The following is a 26,547-nucleotide window of genomic DNA, read 5'->3' as shown; positions in this document are numbered from 1 at the left end:
TGGAGGATCCCGGGGTCGGGTCCTGGGTTGGTCCTGGAGTGGGCTCCAGAGGGGAGTTCAGGGTGGTCCTTGGAGCCTCCGGGAGCGGAGTCCTGGAGGATCCCGGGGTGGGGTCCTGGGTTGGTCCTGGAGTGGGCTCCAGGTGGGGGTCGCTCCCGGAGCGGGTCTCTGGGCGTCCGGGGGCATGCCCCGAGGAGGGTCCGGAGCCTCACTGTGGCCGCCCCCTCGGCGCACACGCCCAGAGCGCGGCTGCGGCGGTGCGGTGCGGGCAGGGAAGGGGGCGGTGCGGGCAGGGAAGGGGGCGGGCGGTGCGGGTAGGGAAGGGGGCGGTGCGGGCAGGGGGCGGTGCGGGCAGGGAAGGGGGCGGGCGGTGCGGAGCGGGCGGTGCGCGATGGGGTCCCGCCGCCCGCGGGCCTGACCCGCCGGCCCGGCATGGCGGGCATCATCAAGAAGCAGATCCTGAAGCACCTCTCCCGGTGAGGCGCCCGCTCCTCTTCCTCCTTCTCCTCCTCGTCCTGCTCATCTTTCCTCCTCCTCCTCCCCGGGGGGGCTGCGGGGGACGAGCCTGGCCCGGGCCTGGGGGGTTTGGGGACCGCCGGGCAGCGCCGGTGGGGAGCTGCCGAGCCCGGGGGGGGCTGAGGGCCCGTTCGGGCTGTGGAGCCGCCGAGCCGGGGGGCGGTGTCCGAGGGCCCGGGTGCTGTGGGGCCCGGGGTCCGGTGTCCGGGGGCAGCGGGCCCAGCCTGCCCGGAGTGGCCCTGCCGCCCGTCCCCGGGTCAGAGCCCTCCGAGCCCGGCCGGTGCCCCGGTGTCGGTGCCCAGCGCGGAACCGGCGCTGCCGGCCCTGGGCCGCGGGCAGCGGCAGTGGAAGTTCGGGAGGCGAGAGGGGAACGTGAACAGCCCCGGGGTGACATCGGCACTAGGGGGGTGTTTGCGTTGTATTCCGTCGTTTTCAGTGAAGTTCATCAAAGGCGCTGCGAGGAGAAGCGGTAGCTCCGTGCGTGAGGCTCTGCCGGGAAACGCAGCAGCGGCCGCGGCTCTGCCGCTGCTCGGGGCGGGCCTTGGGCACATAGCGGTGCCTCAGTTTCCCTCCACGGCGAGAAAAGAGCTGCTTGTGTTATCTCATGGCTGCGGGCACCACCTCGCTCTGCATCGCTGCGGGATCAGAGGATCGCGAACAGAAAAGTGCCGTGTCTGTGAGGGTGCGGGTGAGGGCACAGCACAGCACAGCGCTTGTCCTCTGTGCTTTCTGAGCAGGTCCTTTCCATCCCTGCTGCTGGCCGCGCTCAGGTGCAGAGTGAGGGGCCTGAAGTGACCTGTGTGGGCTTCGTGGGGTCAGTGCTGGTGTGATCCATGAATCCCGGACCTCTGAGGTGAATCCTGGGAGCGTCTGGAGCCCCTGGCCCATGCCCACACACCCTGAGCGCACAGTGCAGGGTCTGTCTTGGAGTCACCAATTGCTCCGTGCTCTGGCTCTCTCAGCACTGTCCCAAATAAGGGGTGATGGAGCTGCTGCTGGAGCTGCTCTGGGTGCTGGTTTAAATGGATTTCTGCTAGACCTGACATCCCGAGCCTCCGAGCTTTCTGTCTCGTTCACCTCACACAGGTGTGTTGTGGTCAGTACGGATTCAGCCTCCTGCTCAGGAGGCATTGAAGTGTTTTATACCACGGAGAGGTGGGTGAAAGCAGTGCTTGATAGAGGATGGAACAGAGCTGGGCTTTATCCTGGGTGCGGCTCCTGTGGGTGTTGTTCTCATGGACAACTCTCTTTATTCACGTAAATACAAGTTTGCTGGTGCTTTTGCTTAATTTTGCATTTCGGTCTCTCTTTACCACTGTTACAGCACGTTCTTGCCCAATGTGCCCCTTTTTCCCTCTGATTGGGCCAGTTCTTAGTGTTCACCTGTGTATCCTTTGGGTGGTTCCAAGGAGAACAAGGAGTCCCAAAACATTCAGCATCTCTGCCTGTTTTCCTACTAGCTGGATTTTGTCGTTTGAGTGATTGATCTGATCCTGCCCCTCACTTGCACAAGGATTGTGGATCTTTGCAGAAATGCAGTTTGAACCCAGTTTGATGGTGTATAAAAAAGATTAAGTTGTTTTTTTTCTGGTTTTGTTTCCTCCAAATACCTCATCTTCACCCTCCCTTTGGGTTTTCTTTCAGCCACACTCACTTGCCTGGAAGAATCTTGCTACTGAATCATTAATCTGCCTTTATTTTCTGCTAACATTTGCATATGAAATAATTCCTTGTTCTTTTTGTTGTGTCTCCACTCGGAGTCCCTTCTGCACGGGGGTGTGTTTTTGTCCCTCTTCTGTGTGTGGATTTGCAAGGAAGCGGTCAGGAGAGGCAGCCAGATCAGGGAAATGTGAATGAGGTGTTCCACCCGACTGTTCCTGCGATCCCCCCTCACGTGTGTGACGGGATGGCCGTGGTGGTCACGGCGGGGGTCGGTACAGCTGGGCTTTGCCCAGTCGTGAAGGTATTTGAGAAGGCTCAGCCTTGTGTTGTGCTTCAGCAGCTTAAATTCCTAGAGCAGGAGAACCTAAAAACTTGCGGAGCTTTCGCCATCTGTGCCTTTCACTCCTTTGTCCTATATTTAGCTTGGAAAAGCAAACAGATTAGGTGGTTTCAGTTGCTGTTTCCAGGCGGGCACAGGGCTGCAGTGCTGGGGAGTGTTTGGAACCCAACATCAGGGGCTCCCTAAGAGCTGCCCGGGCATCAGCTGCTGGCTCTGAGCATGCTTGTGTTCCCCAGCCTGTAATTATTCATGGAAGCACATCTAATGCTTTGAAATAAAATCAGTGAGCTGCCTTTACCTCTTCCTGGCCTTATTTGAAAGTAGCTTCTTCTCACTGCCTTTTTTTTTAACCAGTGTCGGTGTAGCCGCAGCAGATCCGTGTTCTCAGGGTGTGACAAAGGCCCTGTTTATCCACAAGCCCAACTGCCCCAACTTCAGGTGCCACTTTGGGATTTGAGTTCTCAGCACTGCAGTGGAAATCCTTGCCAAAATGGCTTTTATTTAATTTCACTGGAGAGATTTATCCCCTGCTGCCTATAACAGCTGCTTTGTGACGTTTTCTTTTGGGACACGTGTTGAAGCTTGTGAGCTTGTGGAGTAACAGGCACACAGGACATGGCTTCCAGAGGAAATGCAACGTGCAGTCCTGCTGGGAAGAAATAAAAGCTGGTGTCAGCAGAGGAGCAGCTGGGCTGGGGTTTGGGGGCAGGTCTGAACGCAGGGGAAGGAGAGCACAGATGTGTCTCACTGTGACAGGGGCTCCAGAGAGCTGCAGCTGAGGAGTAACTTTGGGAATCTCTGAAAGTAGGGTGAAAAGGGAGCAGAGGAGAAATGAGAGAGGAATTAACAACAGCAGAGCTGTTACCAGAGAGGAAAACCTGTATGGAAAATGAGACCTGTTTGCAGAAGAGAGTGCAGAGCATGTGTTGCCAGTCCAGGCAGATGTGTAACAGATGTGCAGCACAGAAATGAGTGGATAGCAGGTTGTGGATTTGGCAAACTGTTCTCAGCACAGGATGGAGCCACCTTTTCGGGTAAGTAAGATAGGCTTTAGGAACAGAATTAAAAAACCTGTTAGAGAACAGAGCAGTGGAGCACTGTGTGCAGGGTAACGCTGAGGTGCTTATCAGGTCAGGTCCTCAGCCAGGAGAAACAACATCATCTGGCTCCTCATAAATGGTGCTGCACCTCAGTGGAGCCCTGCATCTCCATTCCAGGGATTAGGCCTTACATCCCTTTTTTCCAGGCGAGGTTGCCTTGTTTCCTGCCCTTTCTCATTTGCAGCTGCAGCCAGTCCTTGCAGCTGATGGGTCGGTGAAGAGACCAGGCAGGCTCATGGTGTAGCTTCAGTTTGTTCCAGACCCGTTTTGCAGTGGGGCCATGTGGGTGTGGCAGCGTATGCTGAGCTGGGAGCGCTGGTGTTTCCTAACTTGGATTTGAGCATCTGGGAATCCCTTCCTGGCCCTGAGGATGCCTTTGGCATTACCCCTTCCATGCAGTGGTGCTGCTTCTGTGCAAACACAAAGAGCTGAGAGCTGGCTCCCAGACCCAGCGCTGTGCTCTGCTGGTGCACAGTTGGCCTTGGAGCTGTCTGGGTCTCCTTGCTCAGGACTGTGACTCCTCCCTGTCCATCCCCACCATCAGAGACCTGCACTCAGGCCAAGGCAGGGCAGAGAAAGGCCTTTGCAGTTGTGGTCATCCTGCCAGGGGGATGAGAGACTCCCTGGGGTCAGGATGGCAGAAATGAGACGTGCTGTCTCGAGGGGACCCATCCCTCTCCTCAGAAAAGGTGGGCAGAAGAAACAGAAGCAGTTCTTCAGCCCAGAAGATGGGATTTGTTCTGTGCCATTCAGGAATCATTGGAATGGATTCCGTGGCTTGCATCAGGCAAGTCAGGCCATGTCACCAGCTATGCCTTTGCCCAACACAGGAGTGTGGGGAATTCCCTGCATCTAAAGAGCGCTTTTTGCCCTCAGCTTAGATTTCTTGCCCAAATGCTACAGTCTGGGCACTGCTGTAAGAGAACAGAGCCTGAATTCCAGCTCTCTTTGCCTCTCCCTTGCCCTGAAGTGTTTTGCAGCATTGCTGCGTGCTCGAGCACTGCGCTGCAGCTGTGCCCTTGCTGCAGTCACAGGATGGCACATGCAGCTCGTGGCTGTGGGACACCCTCAGAGTCAGGAAAAGCTACCACCAATAAGAGGGATTTGCTTGCTACCAACCCTTCAGGCTTCTCCCAGTTTCCTGATCTTAATTATAAATTACCTGGAAGCAACTTAGCGAGCACAGTGGGTAAGGAGGAGAGCAAAGAAAGTGCATCTGGGAATGGCCTGAGGAAGCTACCGAATCTCAAGTGATTTAGGCAGCAAGACCTCTGACCAGCTTTGCCATTTCGGCTTTAGCTGCTTTAATATCCTTCTTCAGTGATCAGGGAAATTTCTGTGATGATCTCTAAGATGATTACTTGTCTAAAATAGCTGTTGCAGCAATGGGAAGTACATGAAACCACAGAGCTGCCAGCTGGTAAACACTGATAAAAACCGTTACTTTTCCGTCTGCACAGTGTCCTGCTCCCGCGGTTCAGCACGGGCTGTTCGGCCACGTAATGGTTCCAGGGTGGATCCAGAGCATGAAGCAGTTTGTGGCAGGACTTTATGAGGCAGTTTATGAGGAAAAAGCTCTGTCAGGTCCCAGCAGCTGCTGCTGATGCAGCACCAAACCCCTGGTGATGAGCTGGTCTCTGAGTTCTTGCATGCTGTACCCAGCAAAGCATGTAAGGCCTGATGTAAACCCTTTACTCAGTGTTTTAGTTTGGAAATATCTGGTTTTCCCTGTACATTTTGATGGCTTCTTTTACTCTTAAAAATCGTAATATAGAGGAATTCTTGATGGCAAGATAGAACCCCAAGCTATTATGGGTAAAGTAACACACATCTGCCACTTCTTTCTTCAAGACAGGGTGGGGAAAAAGGAGTGGGCACAGACAGGACGTGGCATTTTCCCTTAGCAGTCTAAAGTCTTCCCTTGTAAAGTCATGGTTGCTGTGCTGCACTTTGCTGGGAGAACCAAATGGACAGTTTCATGGAGCTGCTGGGTGCAAGGTGTTTCCAACCACTTCTCCTCAGCTCCAGACACATGTGCCATTTCTGGAATGCTAAATAGGCTCTTGTTGCAGCAGAGGTAAATTGCACTTGAGTAGCTCAGGAGGAAAATGTGGCCAGAGCCCTTCAGTCTCACTGATGGAAAGGGACTGTTAAAGGGGCTCATCTTATTTCCCCTGGACTCCCTGAGCCCTTGCCTCCCCTGCAGCTGCTCAGCTGAATTAGGTAGGAATTAGGTAATAACCTGTTTGTTTTTGCACACTGGATATGAAAATGATTGGAAGATGAAGAAGTGGAGCTTTGGAATGGTGCTTGTATTTATTAGATTTCTTTCTAGTTTTCTTTCATCTGTTATTTGCTTTAGGATTAGACTTGGGAAATTCCCTGGCGGATGCCGAGGGTTTCCATTCCGGATTTGTTGGGAGCATGGGGCAGCTGGCATTTAAACTTTACTGAGTGTCCAGGCAATGAGCTGGAAATAGCAAAACAGCTCCTCAGTGAGATGGAGTTCAGCCCCTGGCAGAGACCTGGCCTCTTCTCCTCTCAAATGATTTCCTGGTTTGCTTTCCAGGGCTCCCAGTACCCAGTGAGGTGCTGGTGGGTGTGGAGCAAGGAGCCTCTCAGCATTCAGAACGCTCTAAAGAAATACTTGTTGGGACAAGAAGGGGTCCTTGGGGCCAAGGGAGGCTGCAGCCTTCGGGGAGAAGTGAGCTGGAGTTCTGCTCTTTGTAGTGGTTCGGTCTCGTGCCTGATCTGCTTGGAAATGCTGATTTTTCTCCCTGTGAGTTTAACTCTGAACTGAATTCCTAAGCCCTTTTCCCTTAGCCATGTTGTATTGCAGGAGGTAACACAGAGCCAAGACAACTGATTACTCATCAGGATGTTTTGTGTTTGGCTTCGGGTGGCTGAGAGGCCCAGCCTTTCATTCAATGCAGTTGAAGCCTGGAAAAACAGAAAGCTGATAATGGAAAGCCACCAGCAGTGTCGTGTGTGTACAGGGACACCAACTGTGCCTAAATCCACCCTGATAAGGAGCGTGGGACGGGCTGGTACCACGTTACGTGGAAACTGTTTGCCCTGTAACCCAAGCAGGGCGAATTTATCAGGCTGGTTGTCCACTTGGGAAGGTGTTACTGCCTCCCAGGATATCTGGGGTACACAGAGCTGTGCACAGGTGATGAGATGATTAAAAATGCCGTGCTTTCTGTCTTCTGAACAATCGGGCAGTTTGGTGTTGATTGGATTCCCTTAAACTCTAAATGGCTTTGTGCTAAATGGGTGTGAGACCAACTTCCATCTCATACTGTGCAATAATTGGTCCCATCCTCTGCTAATTCAGCGAGTTTCTCTTCCTCCTGTGCAACTCTGTCTCTGTCTGCAGAGCAGCTCTGTGCCCACTCTCAGACAGAGTGGTCCCTGCTAACACCAAAAGTTCGAGGAGGTAAAATGGCTTTTGTTCCTGAAAAAGCTTTTGGTTCATCCTGTGCGTCTTCGAGGCAGCTATTTTTTCCCTTTTTACAGAAGTTTTGACCACTTGCCCAGTTCTATTTCCTCCAAAATTATTTTTAAGTTCATCCTCAGTCATGTGTGCTGCACTGAAAGCTTCTGCTGCTGCCTTCCTTGAGAGAAGCCCTGATTTGGAAAGTCGCTGACCTTTCCTTTAGCAGTCGTGAACCTTTTGTTCTAGTAAACACGCTCTTTGGCTCCTGAGATAAGAGGTTTTAATTTGAGGTGAAATGTCTCATCACAGAGATTTTTGGATTGTAGAAGATCTTCCCAAGGAAGATGGAAATCCCACTAAATGCCCTGTCCAAAACCAGACCAGGCAAGACTTGGGAAGATTTTTGGGAAGGAGCAAATCTGCATTGGTCAGAATACAGTTGTTGGGGTTTTTTTGACGTGTCCAATTCCTGTCATAGTTGCTTAAATTACATATTTGTATTCCAAATCAAAGCAGAAAATCCTCATCTCTTCCCTTGCAGTGACCCTTGTGGAGGCAAAAACCTCATCTGCAGTCGTTCCTGGGCTGGTTGCCCAGTGAGCTGACCAGTTCCCCCTTTCAGCCTTACCTGTGTTTGGAGGGACTTTCCAGCTGCTCCCTGCAGCTGTGGCTGGTGTCACAAGTCGTGCACTTCCTTCTGCCAAGAGATTTTGCTTATCATTAGGCAAAATAAAGGTCACGGGTGTACAGCTAATTAGCTCTCCCATATAATAGCCATAGTGACAAAGGTATTAATAGAAATGCTGGCGTGGAGCTGCGGGTGGTGGCTGTGTACAACAGCCAGTGATGGCTGCAGAACTGCAGGGAGGAGGCTGAGCTAGAAACTCTTGAGTTTTTGAGAAGAAGGTTCCTGATCCATGTGGCAGCAGGGTAATGAGACAGGGATCTGAGGAGAGGTTTTATGATTTCAGATGTCTTCTGACATTATCTGTCCATGCATTTGCTCAGTTGGAGACAGTGTGGCGAGACAGCTACAAATGTGAGCATAAATTTATTTATGATTCTAGCCTGGCTTTGGGCCAGCAGTCAGATTTACCTAAACTCCCTCTTGCAATCAGTGAGTTTGTGGCCTGTGGATATGCAGGCTGAGGAACTGAACAGTTGTTTTCAGTAGTGGCATCATGTTTTGATATATATTCAAGCTGATGATTGAGCAAATAGATTTTCAGGGTTGACTTCTGTCAGGGTAATCCCAGCAGGCTCAAAAGGAGTGCTGCCCTGTGAGTTCACTGCCTCAGCTCTGCTTGACTTCTGATGGAACTGCAAAAAAAAAAAGAAGTGCAGATATCCTCCTGTGTCAGTTTTCCCAGTAGCCACCATTTTCATTCAGTTTTTCCCTAAGCCAGCAGCCCGTGCTGCCAAGGACGTTGCTGTGGGTGAGTGTGAATGGAGAGAGCCTGCCAGCAAACATCTGACACGTTCTGCTCTTGCTGCTTTCCTTCCCCTGGCGCTGACCAAAGCAGTTCCTCTCAGGCAGCCACAGACACCTGGCACCTGTGAACTCTGTGTTCTCAGGAACTCTCACCTGAGGCCTCCTCTAAACCCTGTCTGACATGTGGGTGGTAACGTGGCTCAAATGTGGAGGTTATTCCAATGGAAGGTCTGGGATTCCTGTACGGGACAGCAGCTGAAAGCAGGGTTAACAACGGGCAGCATACCCTGGGAAATGTGAGCTGTGGTTTGAAAGAAACAATTTGTTTCCATTTGAATTTTTTTTTTTTTTCCCCCGCAAAACCTGCAGCTTTTGTTATCCCATCGTGGGTGGGGTCTGTAAGCTCTGCTTTGGAGGTGGAAGGGCACATTTTGGTGCACGTGGAGTGCCTCATGGAAGGATTCTTGTGTGGAGTCTGGTAGCGCTGGAGGTGGTTTTGGTACCTGCTCAGCAGGATCTCCACAGCCTTTCACTGGAGGTGATGATAAAGAGTTGTTTGGTTTGGCTGGATCAAGTTTCATACCGTGCTCTGCACAGTGTCCTGTTTCACAGCTTTGGTTCTTCCACGGTGTGCTGGTATTTTTGATACACCTACACACTAAAGGAAAGTGATGCCCTGGTTCAGACGTGTGCTCGTGTTGCCTATAATCAAAAGAGAAAAAACCCTTGTGTTAGAATAGTAAAGTAAAAAGCACACCTTTATTTGGAAGCTTCCAGGTGTCTTGGTGGTGATGGGCACACCCAGAATTTAATTTCTACAATTTTATAGGGTTAAGTAATTAGGATATCTAACAGGTACATCCAATAGGAGATTTAGTTGCCTCAGTAACCCACCCCTGGGCCAGCCCCCTGGAGTTGGTCTCTGCCCCACTTCTTATTATGCCTTATTGTAGGTTCCCTCCTTGGAATAAGACTAAACAGTATTTCAGGAATGTGTTTAGAAGGTCAGCTTATTGTTCTAAAATCGAGGGGAAAAGGATAGGAAAACTACTGGATCTACAGCCATGCATTAGCAATCTACACAGCTACAAATATATGAAAAATGTATAAAAAGCTTAGGCATCCTTCCCCCCCTTTAGAGACTTGACAGTATAGAATTATAGGCAACACTTGTACTTTTCCTCTGCATTACCAGCTGAAAGCAGCTTCCCCTCTGAGCACTCTTATCCCGGGATGAGGCTCCGGGCCCAGGGATGATCCTTCAGTGCAGGTGTGAGAAAGCTCGGCCAGTGTGAGCTGATCGCTGCCCACACCAGCCTGGGAGCTTAAGTGCTGTGTATTACCTGTCCATGTTGTGTTTGGTGTATTCTTAGCATCCAATCCCAAGTGGACACGGTGACAGCAGCTTTCAGCAGAGCTGGTTCTCTGACGCAACACAGGGGTGCTCCTGTATTGCCTCTGGAGGGGTTTGCTCTAATTTTCAGCCGTGTCTGGGTTTGTGGGTGCTCCCAACAGGACTCCAGGCCCAAATCATAGGGATTCTCAGTGCTCCCTGCCAGTGGAGCAGCTGTTGGAACACACTCTGGAATTTTCAGTTTCTTGGTGCAGATGCTGAGAAGCTGAAATGACCTTGGCCACCTCCCTGGGCGTGTTTAAACAAGAAGCCTTTGGTTAAAGGGAGTGACGAGTTTGAAGGGAATGTGTCGGCCTGGCAGATGTTGTAAACTTGGTCTGAGCTGTCAGTGTGTCCCTCTGGCTCAGGGCAGGGAGGAGACAGCAGGGCACAGGAGCTGTCTGCAGAGGGAAGAGCAGCAGTGGGCAAACTCACAGCTGTGTGCTGCCCTCCCCCTCCAGCAGTGCTGCATCACTAGCACAGGGTTGACACCAACATCTCAACATCTGTCAGACTTTCTCTCCCAACAAAATGTTTGCTTTGGGAAGGCCCTTTTGCCCCTGGAAGCCCAGGGCTGATGGCTCAGCTGCTGCTCCAGTGCCTCAGCCAGGTTTGTGCTACACCCCAAGCTCCTACAGCAGCTGCAGCAGCTGCATCCCGGCAGTGTGGCTCTGGTTCCTCCTTTCTTCCTTGAGCTGTGGCTGTTCCAGAAGCCCCTCATGCCTCTCCCAGAGCAGTCCCCACGCTGTGGGTGCAGGGAGGGAGCGAGCAGGGCAGCGTGTGACTGGGAGCCTGCTCCTGCTTACGCTGACAATAGGGGCTTTCTTTCCATCCTGCTTTCTGGACCACTGTACAGAATGAGAATTAGCATTGGCATGGAGGAATGTGTGAAATAAGCCCTGGATTCAGTGGTGGGAAAGTTGTCTGGCAGGAACTCTTCAAGTTTGAATTGGGTGACGTTGGAGTGCAGCCCCCTGCTCCCGTGGTGGCAGCTCCTCCTGCACAGGAGGGGGGTTTGATGGAGACAGGAGGGGTTCTGCTGCCACAGAGGGATTCTCTGACATGGGGAAGTGTTGCTAACACTTGTACAGCTTCTGTGATCTGCCCTCTGAACTGGCTGCTCTGGTTCCTTAGGGGCCACTCTGGTTTTAGTGAAGTCAGAGGCTTTCACACCAGGATCCTCTGCTCTTGATCAGTCCTGCTGCAAGTGTTTATCCATGACACTGAAATCTCGGGCACATGAGGGGTGTGAAGGGCTGCACACAGCGGAGGTGAAGCACTGGCAGCCCTGGGGAGGAGGAATTTCAAGCAGAGAAAACAGAGGAGGGAGCTGGGGCAGTCTCTGGGAGGGGAGTTGCTGTTTGGCCCCGCTGACCTGAGAGCAGGCTGGGCTGCAAGGGTGGTGTTTAAAAGGGACATCCACAAAAGTAGTTCATTAATGATCTTTTGCTTTCCTGGGTGAAAAGACTCCAGAGAATTAAACTTTTCCCTGCTGACATGGCAGTCCTGGGGGGAGTAAAACTGCTGAGCTCTTGGAGATTGGCTTTGGTTTTCTTTGGTTTTGTCCTTGGGCAGTTTTGCTGGTTTACAGGATCCAGAGCTTTAGAAGGAAATTTTCAGTTTCCCAAACCTGAATATAGTTTAAAACAAAAAAATCCTCCAAATGTCAAAGTGTAGATAGAGATGTTTTTTTTCTGGAGCGTCCAACTTGCCTTGGGTTTAAAAATGTCAGAAAGGGTTTAACAGAACAGCAAACAGACTCTGATATTAAAATAGCTCTGAAATGCTCCTGCAGTCTCAGCAGCTTTGCTGGGGGCTGTTTTTCGAGTTTCCTCTTTTTTCCCTTGTAGGTTTACCAAGAACCTCTCTCCAGACAAAATCAACCTGAGCACGCTGAAAGGTCAGGGGCAGCTGACCAACCTGGAGCTGGATGAGGAGGTGCTGCAGAATGTGCTGGAGCTGCCCACCTGGCTCGCCATCACCCGGGTCTACTGCAACAAGGCCTCGATCAGGGTGAGCAGAGGCAACTTGAAATGGATGAAGTTATCCATTTACAGGCAGAATCGCTGAGATTGTGCATGGACTTGCACTTTGCACACTGAACTCTTACAAATTTTTCCTCCTTGTGCTTTTTAGAGCAAAAAATTGGGTTTCTTTAGTTGTTATAAGCTGCCAGATTGTTTGATTGCAGTTGGTACTAACCATAGTTGCACTACATGAACTCAAAAGTTTTAAGGACATCAAAGAGACTTTCTATAAAAGAAATATGATTCTACTCTGCCAAGTGACAGTAAAAATGAGCTTGTCTTACTCATCTGATGTGCTCTGTTTTTAGAGTCAGATCTGCTCAGTTTAGTAACAAACATTTGTTCTCCCTCCTACAGAGTGAACGTTGCTGTATGAAAATAAAATGGAGCTTTTTGGTTTGTGCACAGTCTTCAAAAGAGTTGTGTGACTTCCAGTAACAGCAGCAGTTAGTTGTAAACTCTTAAAGGCCAGGAATGTTCCCCATAGCAGAATTTGACCTGCAGAATATCTATTACTCCTGACGATATATGAGATCTAAAAGCTCAGCTGGGTTCGTAGATCTGGTGTCTGGAATGTCTTTTCCCTTGTCTGTGTCTCTATTTGACCTGGAAACAGTGAGACATTGTGGACATTTCCTAGAGAAATGGGGCTCAAAGTTTGGGCTGAGATGTTTTCCTGCAGTTTCTGAAACTTTCCACTGCAAAGATCACTCTGATAACCTCAACTTTATCGTTTCAGATCCAGTGGACGAAGCTGAAAACACACCCAATCTGCCTGGTAATGTTGCCTCTCTTGTCTTCTTTTCTTCCTTTCTCCCTGCTTTGTTTCTTCTTCTTTTCTTCCATTTCTTCCTCACTCTTTTTAATCTCTTCTACTTGAGAAAAATTCTGGAGAGGGAAACCATCAAATGCTCAAATTTTCATTGGACCTGAATCCTCCAGCACATAGGGCCACAAGTGCCCTCCCATGAGACCCTCATTTCACTGCAGGATGGAGCCAGATGAGCTCCCAAGGAAGTCCAGGGCAACCTTGTGCCTGTTTTTTGTTCTCAGGGCAACCTTGTGCCTGTTTTTTGTTCTTTGTTTTCCCCACTCCTGGGGTTTCAGGTTACCCACTGGCACTGACGGTGTGAGAGCTTTAACACTTGAGACTCTTGGAGCGTTGAGACTCCAGAGTTGGTTGTCCCTGCCCTGCAATCTCACCCCAGGGCTGGTGGGCTGAGCTTGAGGCTTGGTGTGGTGTTCACAGCTCCCACATTGTGTCTCTGCAGTACCTGGACAAGGTGGAGGTGGAGATGAGGACGTGTGAGGAGCCTCGGCCACCCAATGGACAATCCCCCATCGCTCTCGCTGCCGGACAGAGGTCAGACCCCGAGCCCTGCAGCTTCTCCCTGACATCCTGCTGGGGTGTGGGGGTTGCTGTTCTCCTTGGTTCACCACGGGCCTCCCTGCTCTCGGGTTTAAGTGCCTCTGGTGTTGCTTATAAACTTCTCCGTGTGAGCCTTACCTCTGTCAGGCCTCTTGTCGTGACATGGGGGCATCTTCTCTTTGCAGTGAGTATGGCTTTGCTGAGAAAGTCGTGGAAGGGATGTTTATTGTTGTCAATTCCATCACCATCAAGATTCACTCCAAGGCCTTTCACGCTTCTTTTGAGCTGTGGCAGCTCCAGGGCTACAGTGTCAACCCCAACTGGCAGCAGAGCGACCTGCGCCTCACCCGCATCACGGACCCGCAGAGGGGAGAGGTGAGGCCTTGGTTCTGTACTGGGATCAAAGAAGAAAAGTGTGAGAAATGATTTTTCCGTGTTTCATTTCATGTCTTCTGTGTGTTTTGGAGGGTTTTTTTTAATCCTTGAAGTTGGGAAAACCTCAGCATTTTCCTGTTTTTCTCCTCCTGGGCAGGTTCTGACGTTCAAGGAGCTCACCTGGCAGACCCTGCGGATAGAGGCAGATGCCACGGACAACGGTGATCAGGATCCTATCACTACTCCTCTGAGACTCATCACCAACCAGGGGAGGATCCAGATCTCTCTCAAGAGAAGGGTGAGAGTTTCCTCCATGCTTTGCAGGATGTGGTCTCACTGCCTGATGCAGAGATGATACATATTTCCTCCCACAGTCCTCAACAGCCCTTCTCTCCCTTCAAAAATGTTGAGCCCAAACTGATGTATCTCTCCATGTTTTCTGTCAGAGACAGCTGTGTTCTTACCAAATGTCAAAGCAGTTTCTTTCCCAGGGGAGGATACTGTAGATGGAGTGGAGTGAGTTTTTCAATCTGTTTGAACATCCCCAGGAGAGCTGTCATCTCCCTACTGGGAGCTGAAAGCCTGACAGCCTGATTTTTAGCTGTCAGTGGAAATGTGATGATTTAAAAAAGAAAGAATTAAAGAGTGAGCAATTTGTCTCCTAAAGAGGAGGTGGCTTTGACTACTTTCCATCTGAGAGGAGGTGCTGTGGACATGCACCAGATAACATCTCTCAGAGGAGTTTCACAGCAGCCTCCCTTCTTTCTGCTTCTGTATTTTATGAAGACTCTATGTCTGTGGGGGCAATTTTTGAAGTCCCTAACTCTATCCTTGCTGTTTCAGACCAAAGATTGCAACGTGGTCGCCTCCAAGCTGATGTTTCTGCTGGATGATCTGCTCTGGGTGCTGACGGACTCTCAGCTGAAAGCAATGATGAAATATGCTGAGTCTCTGAGTGAAGCCATGGAGAAATCTGCTCAGCAGAGGAAAAGCCTGGCACCAGAGTCTGTACAGGTGAGTGAGGCTGGATGTTGGTCTGCCAGGAAAAAGGACAGCTTCCGTTTGTGTGGCATCTTGCCCATACTCACAGCATTTTCCCTGATGGGAACTCGTGGTGTCAGGTCAGTGTCACAAGGACTGTGGGGTAGTGAGGTGACCAAAGGAGTGGGATTCATTGCCAATACAACACATTTCCCAAGTCAAGGATGAGGGAAGAGGAGTATTGCTGCTGGAGTTGGAAGCTCCAGAGAGGCAGGGATGCACATGTGGTACAGTGAGGTTGCACAGGAGGGATGGGGAATACTTGGCCCTTTTTGTCCAGGAACCTTAAAAGGGACTTTATAAAGATCTTCCAAGAGAAGAGCATGCAGTTGGCAGAGCTGCAGACAAAGGGTTTTGCTCATGACAACACAGGAAAGGATCCAGGTCTTGGGAATCCCAATTCTCTTCCTATAAACCAATGCCTTGCAGGATGGAAGATTTGCATGAGTTGATTAATTGCATTATAACCTCTGTGTTTTCCCTCTCTCCGAGTTCTCATCGAGCTTGTCCCTCTCCTGCAGACCACCCCCCCTGCTCCCAGTGCCCAGCAGTCCTGGGCTCAGCCCTTTGGAGGCACCCCCAACGCCAGCAGCATCGGGCAGTACTTTGACAAGCACGACATGAAGGAGTCCTCCTACCACCTCCTCATCTCCCGCCTGGACCTGCACATCTGTGATGACAGCCACGCCCGGGAGTCAGGTCAGGAGGAAGGAAAACAACAGCAGAGGCAGCAATTTTCTGTCTGGAAGGGGGCTGGGAAGCACTGGGGTCTTGCAGTTTGAGACTTGAGTTTCCAGGCCTGGTTCTTACCGTATAAACTGTTGGCCATTTGATTCGGGTGTCCTTCTCCTTGCCTAGGACAAGATTTTGGTGCAGATTCCTAAAGATGGTACCCTAATCCTGGCGATGGTGTCAGTCAGTTCATCAGTGGTGGCACTCAGAGCAATGTGGTTCTGAATTCTCCTGGATCAGGGCTTGGATTGCAGAGCTGACCATGGTTTCCTCTGCTCTATTCCCCACAGGTGCTTTGAAGCATGGGATGCTGGGAGGTGCCATCCAGCTGACATTCAGGAGGATGGCTTTTGACTATTATCCTTTCCACAGGGCAGGTAGGCAGCCTGTGGCCTCACAACCTGAGGAGGGGGTTAAAAAGGGAGTTTATAGAACTGCTCTATGATTGCAGACTAGACTGGAAGAAAGAAACCTCATTTCAAAGCCAAGATGTTTGCTTTCCTGCAGGAGATGCCTGCAAGCACTGGGTGAGGTACAGTGAAGCAATGGAGACACGGGGACAGTGGGCAAAGAAGTTGGTCAGTGAATTTCAAAGCAAGATGGAAAAGTTTTATGAAGAAACAGACCCTGTGTTTGCCAGGAATCCACTTTCCCCCTTCAAAAGGAAACCAGGTAATGGTATTTGATAAAACCAGTGAAGCAGGAGGTGGTAGCAATTCTGCTCTATCCAGCAAAATCTCTAGTTGCCTGTCCCCAGTTGAGCAGGCTGATTTGTTGGTGGAAGAATGCATAGCACTCTAAAAATCATAAATATAATGGCAAAGGGAAGTGGCTGGGGTAGCACTGCAGCAAGGATGGACAGGCTGCAGAGATCCCTTTCCTGGATTATTGTTGAGTTTCTCCATAAGTGAGTATATAAGGTTGAAATTAAATACTTAAGGCCTGGCTGAAGGGGGTGTTCTCTTGCCACAGAACAGACTCACCTTTCACAGTGTTCTTCCTTCAAAAGTCCTGAGTGTTTCTCCTGCCCAGCTGTGTTCATCCGTTTCTAATTTTGGGGCTGTTAATTCTGCTCAGTAAGCACGGAGGTGTTGGTACTGATGGTGCAAAGAAGGTGACTAAAACCCTGCTGGTTCTGCCTGTCTGTGCCCACAGACCCTCCCCAGAGTCCCCAGAAGAGCCCCCTGGAGAAGGGCCGGGCTCCTCCCACGAGTCTCCCGCAGCTCCGGCACCCGCCCTGGCACCGGCTGCGCTCCAGCTGCGTGGTGGTGCGGGTGGATGACCTGGATGTTCACCAGGTAGGGAGCTCAGCACTGTCTGCCAGTGGTCATGGCACTTCTAAAAAGGAAATTGAACCAGATATGATTCAAATCAATCGTGCAAATCTTGCGACATCCAAAACACTGCCCAGAGAACCTAAATGCTGTTATGATGTTGCCTGTAAAACTTTTAACCCAAGAGTGAGCTGCTGGTAGTTTTCATGTTCAGAGGGAACTGCATAACCACGGGTTTCTGCCCTCTGTTCCTATCTAAGCTTACACCAAGCATTGGCAGGCCCAGTGTAAAACATTCCATGCCTTTGAGAAGCCACCCAGGGTGTGGATTTTTGACAGAGGAGGCGTGAGTCTCACCTCAGGCTTTCTGCCTTGGGACAGAGCATCCCCAGCCTGGATCAGGCCCTGCATCCATGTGCCCTGTATCCATCCAAGAGCTGGTTTTGCTCTGTGCAGCACCACATACTATGATGGACTTGCCAACGTGCTGCTGATCTTGCAGACAGACAGCTGTAAGAGATTTCTGTTCTGTTTGCTCATGTCACCTAATTCTGCTTGTCACAGCTCTTACTAGCAGTGACAGCAGACACAAAGAACGAAATTCTCTCAAAGGAGAGGAGTTGGCAATATCAGCAGGTAGAAGAAAATGACGTTTTTGCTTGAAAGCAACGTATGTTTGATGTGTAAATGAGGTGGATTGAATACAGGCAACTGCGGGGTCACTGGGACACTTGGGTTTGCCAAGTCAGAGTTCTGCACAACTGCATTCCATTCTGTTTCCAGGTCTCTACAGCTGGGCAACAAAGTAAGAAACCCTCCACCTTGCTTTCATGCAGTAGAAAAATCTTCAAACTCCCTGACCAGGTCTCTGCAATCCATATTGAATTCACAGAATATTACTTCCCAGACAATCAGGACTTTCCAGGTAATACATCAAGGTTAGCACCTTCTTCCACAAGCTTCTTAAAGAATCATCAGTTGTTTAGATGTGTTAACCCTGTTAGATATTCTCTGTCCATTGTTGTTTAGTTTTCTGATTTTTTTTAGGGTTGTTGGCTTTTTTGGGGTTTTTTTTTTGCCTGTGGGAAGGTGGGATGGGGTTTGTGCACAATGTGGAAGCAGAGCTGTGCTTGCAGGAAGGAATTGCAGCAGCTGCTGTTTGCCCAGTTCCTGTGGTTCAGCCTTACTGGAGCGGGGCCATGGGGTGCTCTGGGTGCTGTCTCAATGGGTCACCTCATTTCTCTGGGTGCACCACAGCTGCTCCCCTTCCAAGATGTGCCTCCCAGGGGGTGGTGAAGCCCCTGCATTGGTGCTGTCAGTGCAGGTTCTGCACTGAGCTGCAGAGCACCCGAGGGGCCTTTCCTGCTATCATTAATCTGTTTCCTTCTAGTTCCATGCCCAAACCTGTACATGCAGCTGAACGGCCTGATGCTCACCCTGGACACACCAAGTGTGCTCTGGATAAACCTCTTCTGCCTGGATCTGTGTCGCAGCCTGGAGCAGTTCAAAGCCATCTACAAGCTGGAGGACTCAGGCAAGAGGGATGAGCACGTGGATGTCCGGCTGGATGGCTTCAGGCTGAAGGTACCATTCTCTTCCTTGCTTTCCCACTCTTCAGTGTTCTCTCTGTGAAAGGAGCATGAGACCAGGACATAGCTGGAGTCCATAACCAGGAGACAAACCTGCTGCCTTCCTCTGGCTTTGCTCTGTCTACCATTTGTGTTGGTTTTGTTTGGTGTGTGGGCAGCAAAGCTGGTGCTGGAGTTCTCATCCAGGATAAGCCTCTGTTATTCCTTTCTCACCTCTTGCCTTGTCACGTCTCTCTTCCCCCTGCAGCTCAACATCCCCGTGGATAAGAGAGTCACAGACCACCGGGACCGGCCACGGGCCCTCTGTGTTTGCATGTCAGAGGTGACAGCCACCAACACCCGCCACGCTCCCTCCTGCAGCTGCCAGGACCTCCAGAGCCTCTTCCGTAAATTCGCGGGGTCAGAGTTCTTCCACTCCAGCTACACCGAGTTCCCACGGACGCAGGACAGATTCAGCCTCCTCCACACCCTGTTCCTGCGCCACGCCTACCAGGTGGATGACAGGCTGCAGAAGCAGCCAGGCTTTCCCCAGCTGCCTCACAAAACCTCTGCCTCTGAGGACCTGTGGTCTGTGAATTTCAGTGAGCTCTCCCTGGGCTTCGAGGGGGCTGAAAGCTCCAAGGGCAGAGCCCTTAGCTTTATTGACCCTTTTCCTCTTTCCATATGGGCCTGCCTGCCCAAGAGGTGGGGGCAAGCTCAGATATCTAAACGACAGGAACTGGCCACCTCTGAGGTGAAAATCAAGCCTTCTGCCAGCTTTAGCAACCACTCCAAGAACGAGAACCTCTCCAGAGAACACAGTGTTTGTCAAAGATCAAAGACTGACCAGGATCTGAAAAATATCTCTAAGGCTCCAGACACAATGGATATCTTGGGAGAATCTGACTGTGAAGTTGATGATGGAGTAGACAGTAAGGAGCTGGAAGCCTCTGCTGATATCCACGTGCTCATGTCCTCCTCTGTCCATGTCAAAGTTCGGCTCAACCACTACCAGTACTTGGTGCTGCTCAGGATGAAGGAAGTTCTGCAAACACTACAGGAGCAGCTGGCCCAAGATACCCAGGAAATGACTGGGTCTCCTTTAGATCCTGTGTCTGCTTGTGTGGGAGTTATGTTCCACAGCGCTGAGGTGGCCCTGCTCATGACCCCTGCTCCAGGGTCTGTCTTGGAACCCAGATCCCTGGACTCGGACACAACCAGCCTGATCGAGTCTGAGCTCTCGCCTTCAGACAGCAAGGAGGGGCTGGCAGCTGAAGAGAAGGAGCTGAAATCGGAGAGTGGTTCGGAGAAGGGCTTAGGCAGCACCTCAGAGCTGCCAGAGGACAGCGGGATCCAGGACTCCGGTGCCAGTGTCCCGCTGGAGAGGCTCCCGAGATCCGCGAGCGACGGAGCTCTGAGCGCAGCTCCCTGTGGTAAGGGCGCAGAGGAGAAAGGCTTGATAGAGGAAGCACACGAAGCTGTGGAAGCCCTGGTTGCAGAAAGACCGGCAGAGACCAGCAGCCATCCTCAGAGCCCCCCTGCTCTCCCTTCCAGCCCAGCCTTGGACACGCAGCCCTCGGGCAGAGGAGGCGTTGCCCTCAATGGCCAGGCAGAGCTCATCCCGCTGAGGAACATCGAGGTGGAGCTCTCCAGCGCGCTGCACATCACCAAGGACGCCACGAAGGAAGCTCTGCACGCGACCATGGACCTCACCAAGGAGGCCATGTCCCTCACCAAGGATGCCCTGAGCCTGAGCCGGGACAAGATGACCTCCACCATGCAGAGGATGCTGTCCCTGCCCCCGGCCAGGTGAGCGGGCCAGACTCCCGGGCTGCAGGAGGGGGAAACAGAGGCCAGCTACTCCCTCTCCCTTTTGTTTGGATTGGAGATGGGTTAAGTGTTTGTCCCTTGGGGCTGCTCTGAGGATGCTGAAGTCTGACTTGCAAGTGGTCAGAGACCAACCCAGCACTCAGATTATCTGCAGGCTCAGCTGCCTGCCTTTGTCACTGGTTTTTGTTGGGGTTTTTTGTAGGGATTCTGTGCCCAAAGCAGAGGAGGGAGCAGTGACCCCGGGCGGGGTGGGCAGCGGCCGGATGCGCTTCTTCTCCATGAAGAGGACCTCGTCCCAGCATTCCTTTGACACCACATCTGTGGATGGGAGTGGCCCTGAGGATGGGCTGTCCATGGACAGTGATGGCAGCGATGGCTTCGTGATGCTCACAGACTCTGGTAAAGCCCTTGGCTTTTCCTCTCCCCACCTCTCATCTCACAGGGGTGATGGCTTTGTGCCATGGCAACTCATCCATGCTGCATTTCTATGGAATCACTTTTGCTGCTCTTTGTTTTTGAAGGTCTTAAGGAGTTCCCTCACAGTGGCTCTTTCTGCTTTTGTAGCTGCCTTTATCTTGAGATGAGGAGGGTAAATGACTGTGAGGTGGCCCTGCACATCCCAGTGGTGTTCTGAGGGCTGTAGGGGCTGTGATGTGCTGGTGGTGGGTGGTACAGAGCATTTAGGAAGGGCTGGTTGGATATTGGGTACTCTGGACATCTTTCACTTCAACCCTGTGTTGCTTAAACTCATCTGAGGAGCTGGAGAGAGCTCTGCAGAGGATGGTACCTCCAGAGAGGCCAGAGATTCAGGCAGATGCTGACATCAGGACTTCCAGAAAAAGAAATGGAATTGAGTTGTTGTTGCTTCCTTTTCAGAACCCAGCCTGGACCCTCTTCCCTCGGGGCAGCTTCCTCAGGCCCACAATGACACCGGCAGCCTGGTGGATGAGGGTGGAGGGTCTCTGGAGGTGAACAGCTCCACATCCCAGAGTGAAGACCCCAGTCTGCAGCTGGTCAGTCCCTGGCACTGGGATTCTGTCCCTGAGGGGGTCTGAAAGCGAGGTGTTTGCTGTAACCAGTGAGCTCTTGGTGGCTGTTTCAGGTGTCTGTCCTCGTGCTGAAGATGAATGATGTGAACTGTGCAACAGAGGTACAAGGAGATGATTTGTCTGTGGCTTTAAAAGTGATGAATGTGGTTCCAGAGCAGCTGAACAACGTTGGGATGTGGCAGTTCCTGCGTGGCTACGTGGGTAAGACACTGCTGTGGGACTCAGCTGCACTGTTAGAACTGGCTTTTACACCAGCCTGCCTCGGGGGATATTCCATTAACTGGAGCCTCAGTGTTTGGGGTGGTTAGGATTGAACACAGCTCACGTGTGAGGGTTCAGATCTGGCATTTGAAAGATGCTTCCCAAGTGCCTACACAGTCAGGCTCTGTGGTGCCTAGTAATCGATTGGGATTTTTAAAATTGCTGCTAGGGTGCATGAAATGAATGAAAAGATTAAAATAAAGCTGTCTAGGGAAACCCTGAAGTTATTCCTGCTCTGAGAAAAATGCTTTTGGTCTACAGTACTTCCCCCCAAGCCAAACCTAAAAACAATGAACTATCTCCCCACACACCCAAAAAATATAACCCAAAGAAAACCAAAACCAGCTCCAACCCCAAACCTGAAGTGAAAGTGTGAGCAGTTCCCAGGCTATTGATCCTGCCTTTCCCAGTCCTGCCAGTGGCCACGGTGGGGCAAAGGGGTGAGGAAAGGCTGGTCAGCTCTGGAGAGTGAACCAGGGCACTGGGGCAGCTCTGGAAGGCAGAGCTGGGGCAGCTCTGGAGAGCGAGTGGAGCACTGGGCCAGGTCCTGCACATGCAAAACAGGGGCCAGTGTTAAAGTGTGGTGATTAAGTGATGCACCTGGGACCTTAAATAGTCCAGCTCTGGTGCCAGTTTGGTGATGTGGGCTCTTAGTCCTTTGAAATTTGGATTTCTTTCATGTGAGAGATGATGTCAGACCGAGGTCACTTGGCTGCTTTTGGACAGAAATGGGCTTTCCAGGCTGCCTGTTTTGAGTTGATACCTGATCACTGGTGTCCCGTTGTGCAGTGAGATCTCTCTGCTCCAGCTCTAGGAGACCCAGGTGTGGAGAAGCCTGCGAGCCCTGAGCCCAGCCAGCCCCATCCCGAGGTGTGCCTGCGCCTGGAGTCGGGTCCGTGCGCGGCCGCTCACTCGCCACTGGCCGAGCGCAACGGCTTCCTCCGGATGCTGCTCCACAGCCGCTCCACAGAGCTCTGCACGTCCTGCCTCACCAGCCTGGGACCCTTCCTAGAGGATGAAATCATCCCAGAGGTGATCCCCATGGAGATAGAGATTGTGGATGCCAAAATCACCTTGAAGGTGAGAGATTCCCCCCCGGGCAGAGCTCACTTGAAGGATTCCGCTTGGGAAGTGTCGAAATTGATGGTGATGAGGGTGTGGGTTCGGTCGGGCCCGGCGGGGATGGACGGATGGAGACGAGAGATCTCTATAAGCAGCTCTTTGGAGCATGCAGTTTATTGCAAAGGGCGTGGGTACAGGGGCACTGCTTAGAGCTGCCAGCTGCAGCTCCAAGCAGGCCCAAGGTGTAGGAGAGAGAGAGATGAATCAAGAGCACTAGAGCAAGAGGCTGAGAGCTAAGAGTGTAAAGAGCAAGAGAGACAAACTAAGAGGAGAGCTGAATTAAGAGGAAGAAGAAGAGCAAGAGAGTTACTAAGAGAGCTACTAAGAGGAGAAGAGCATTACTAAGAGAGCTACTAAGAGAGTTACTAAGAGAGCGAGGTCCTTGTTACAATACAATAAATCATCTTCTGTACTGAATATTCTAATTCTCACTAGCCAATCTAATACAAGGTACAAATCCTATAGCATTTACATACAGCCTATAAGAGTTATTACATTACCATAGAGTGTTACATTTTAACTTCTAAAAACTACTCCTTGGACCCCTTCTGCTGAGCTAGTAGGGTCTGCTCTGACCCTTGGACCTGTCTGCAAGCAGAGGGTATTGTTCAATCAAGAGGGGATTACCTTCAGCCGGCTATACCATTGTTTTCTAGTTGTTCAGTAACTAAGACTCTATATCTCAAAGATGGCCTTCATTTCGATGTCACTTATAGTTTTCATATTCCCAAAATCTTTTGTTAGGCAATCATATTTATAAGGCTTTCCTGTTTCATCTTCCCCAACATCAAGGGACGCTGTGGGATTGCTGGGGGCCTCTGTAGAGCTTCTCTTTTCCTGAGGCTGTTTTGCTTCTAAAAGCTGCCCTAGGGATGAATGAGGAGCACAAGGGAAGTGTGTACCTGTACACCCTGTACATAAAGCCAGGCCTTTCCCTAGGGTGGGTACCCCGTGAGTCCAGCAGTGCTGCCGGTCAGGAACGCTGCTCCTGAGGAGGCTGCAGGCAAGGGGGAGTCCTTCCCAGAGCTGTCCCAGCAGCTCTTCCCTTCTCTTTGTGTTTCTCCAGGATGACAGCCCCCCGGTGTACCCCACCTCCCCTGGCCCTGTCCCCATCACCTTGGCAATGGATCACGTTGTGGTGAGGCGCAGGGATGACGGCATCTTCTATCTCACAGGTCAGCAAAGTCCTGGTTTTATTGTCCCTCTGCACCCCCGGGCTGTGCTGGAGGAGGCTGGGACTGAAACGTGATGGCTGCTGCTGGGAAGGATGGGCTCTGGGGTGGGAGCAGTCCCTGTGTGTGTTCCCTGCTGTGGGAGCAGTCCCTGCCTCTGTTTCCTGGTGTGAGAATTCATGCCTGGTGTTTCCTTGAGCACACACACACAGGATCCATGATTACCTTTTAGTTTCTCCATTTTAAAAGGGAAAAGAGAATTTTGTTTCCCTGTTTAAAAAGAGGGAGGGAAAACAGGAAGGAAAAAAATTAATTAAAGATATTCTTTTTGTTCTGAGAGTCCTGTTGTGTGAATGTCCACACCTGAGTGGGTTCTGTTGCTTTCCAGCTTCCCAGGGGAAGGACTCAGCGAAACAGGAAAAACCTGTGTCAGTCCCTGAGGAGCAGAAGGCCCCAGCACAGTCTGGCTCACCAGCTCCAGCAGCAGGAGCACGTGGGCTGCAGGTGAGTCACTGCTGCCTGTTGCTGTCTGGACAACAGAGAGCTGGAAATTCTTTTCTGCCTTTGTGTGTTTGCAGTCCTTGGCAGGTGTGGTGAGCTGCAGGAAGGGAGTGCCCTGAGGAGCAGCCTGTGCCTCCTCCTATGAGTGTTTTGAGGAGGGAGGCACCTTGTCCAGCATGAACTCACTTGTTCCCTTTCATAATCTGTTTGGGGATTGTTTTCTGATTGGCTCCATCTTCACCACTTTGACCAGTTCCTTGTTGGAAAAACAGGAATTGAGAGGTTTCCGCAGAGAGAAATTCTGTCAGCGTGGTTGTGTCACACTGTGTAATTCATCCCAAAAGCTCCTGCTGTGGTTTCCCTTGGAGCAGGTCACCGTGTACCTTGAGGACTCCAGCCTTGTTCTCTGCTTGTCTCTTGTAGCTCAAGCAAGTGCCAGAGTTGCAGAGGGAGCTCCAGACCATGAAACTGGCCCTGGCAGAAGCCAACATGGACAAGGCTCGCCTTCTGCAGGAGATCAGGAAATACAACCCCCTGTTCCAGCTCTGACGGTGCCGGCACTGCCAGGGACAGGGGACCAGCACCAGCGGGGCAGGTTTGGTCATTTCACTGCCAAACGGGTCCAACTCTCGGACTGCAACCAGCTGGGACTGCATAGGACTGGGGAGAGGGAGGGAGGGAGGCCTGGCTGAGACAAATGGGAGGAATGAGAAGGAGTTTTTCTTTGCTCTGGCCTGGGAGTGCTGCACTGAGCCAGGGCATGGTCAGCCCACAAACACCAGGTCAGATGCTGGGGGGACACCCCATGTCTCCTCATCTGTGGGTGCCTTTCAGCCTCCAGCTTTTGTGGTGACATCTGGAGATGGCCCATGTTGGGGTTTCTGCTTCTTTCAGCCTTCCTTGTTGTGTTCATGCTGTGCTCGCCAGGGGCCACAGCAGGAGCAGGGTGGTCACTTCAGCAGCTGGGCAGTGACAGGACAGGGGCAGCAGAAGGGTCAGGGCTCTGTTGGGAGAGCAGGGCTGCTGTCACCTGGAAGCAGAGATGGGATTTCCCACTGTGGAGTGAGGGCACACAGTTCACTATTCCCCCAAGAACAGGGTCAAGATAGTAAAGAAATTCCTTCAGATTCCCTTTTCCACCACTAATTCCTTGTGTAGAGATGGATGCAGTGTATGAGACTTAGTCCAGTTCATTCCCACTTAATCCCACAATGTTTGGCTTTATTGATGCAGGAGTTAATTCCTTACAAGGCACTGTTTAAACTTCAAGTTTACTATCAAAGAACGGGGTGAGGGAAGTTGGTTCAGTCCCAGAAGGAGATCACCTGGGTGTTTTTTGGGATGCACCTTGTCCTCAAAGCTTTGTGTGCCCGAGTTTCCCAGTGGGGACGGGGAGCAGCCGTGGCTGCTCAGGAAGGAGCTGTGGGGTTTTCAGCACTGGGTGGAATCTCTCAGCAGGGCTGAGGGGCTGCCTGGGATGGGATACCAGAACCACCTGCCAGCCCTGTTCCCAAAAAGAAAACACTGGAACACACCTGTGTGGAGCAGTTCCCTGTGAGCACCGCTGGGAACTGCCCAGAGCCCACGAGCAGGAGCTGGACTTTGTTTCACCAAACCTTTGTGCTGCTCCCTCTCCCTGTGGGGAGCAAGAGCTCCGAGAACTGCTTGCCTGAGGTGGAATGCCATGGTATTCCTGCTTTTTCTTCATTAATTGCTTGAAAATAGGAGGTTTCTCTTCTGCTTTTTTAAATTTTCATTAACATTTTGTGTGAGTAGGGGAAGGAGCAGCGTGCCAAGGGTTTGCCCAGCCCTGGTGCCCACCTGCAGGGTCCCACAGCTTCTCCCACGTGTGCAGGCTAAGCACAGCTGGGGCCAGGTTGTTTACAGCAAATTCTTTGCTCCAGCAACTTCAGTCAATGGGTTTTGTTGAAGAATTCAAGCATTTCCTTTGCTTTGAAGACCCAGTAAAAAGGACTGTAACCCAAAACCCACACGTGTGGGAGGACAAAACCTCCTGGATCCTCACAAATATCAAAGTTTACTTCCTGGAGCCTCTTACTTAAGGATTCTTCCTCTGTTCCAGTGAGAGCCCAGGGAGTCCTGCCCAGCACAGGTGCCAGGGGAGAGCACGTGGCCTCAGCACCTCTCACAGGGTAGGAGCAGCTCCCAGGGCCCCTGGAAGGGGACAGGGGGAATGTGCAAGGCTGAACTTGAATTTGAATTTCAGGCAGTATTGGAACTTTGCTGCAGTTTGTTTCCACTGATGCATTTACTGGTTCTGTGAACCACGAGCGGAATTAAACTCATTAACCTCCTTCCAGCCTCGGGCCTCTTTTCCTGCTTT

The 26,547-nt window shown here is 51.4% G+C and overlaps 1 protein-coding gene across 1 annotated transcript; it reads left to right on the top strand.

Moving 5' to 3' along the window:
* The first annotated feature begins 378 nt into the window (after positions 1-378).
* On the top strand, positions 379-26,518 carry BLTP3A (bridge-like lipid transfer protein family member 3A). The gene is made up of 21 exons (XM_068995647.1): positions 379-476; positions 11,733-11,895; positions 12,649-12,687; positions 13,181-13,272; positions 13,464-13,653; positions 13,811-13,951; positions 14,497-14,667; positions 15,216-15,393; positions 15,717-15,803; positions 15,934-16,098; positions 16,582-16,724; positions 17,484-17,625; positions 18,091-18,284; positions 18,537-20,077; positions 20,301-20,497; positions 20,975-21,111; positions 21,201-21,348; positions 22,217-22,488; positions 23,597-23,705; positions 24,091-24,206; positions 24,627-26,518. Exons 1-21 carry the CDS (start codon positions 433-435, stop codon positions 24,750-24,752), a joined length of 4,395 nt encoding a protein of 1,464 aa, XP_068851748.1. The 5' UTR covers positions 379-432; the 3' UTR covers positions 24,753-26,518.
* Positions 26,519-26,547: the final 29 nt, after the last annotated feature.

Source organism: Aphelocoma coerulescens, chromosome 26, assembly GCF_041296385.1.
Source record: "Aphelocoma coerulescens isolate FSJ_1873_10779 chromosome 26, UR_Acoe_1.0, whole genome shotgun sequence".
Lineage (NCBI taxonomy): Eukaryota > Metazoa > Chordata > Aves > Passeriformes > Corvidae > Aphelocoma > Aphelocoma coerulescens.
Note: the sequence above shows the minus strand (reverse complement) of the source record. Positions and strands in the feature narration are given on the sequence as shown.

Bases quoted from the DNA above. Each gene is read 5' to 3' on its own strand.
- BLTP3A (XM_068995647.1), top strand. From the start codon at position 433: ATGGCGGGCATCATCAAGAAGCAGATCCTGAAGCACCTCTCCCG. The intron at 13,654-13,810 runs GTGAGGCCTTGG...CCTCCTGGGCAG, and splicing joins CGGACCCGCAGAGGGGAGAG to GTTCTGACGTTCAAGGAGCT. The intron at 21,112-21,200 runs GTCAGTCCCTGG...TGGCTGTTTCAG, and splicing joins AAGACCCCAGTCTGCAGCTG to GTGTCTGTCCTCGTGCTGAA.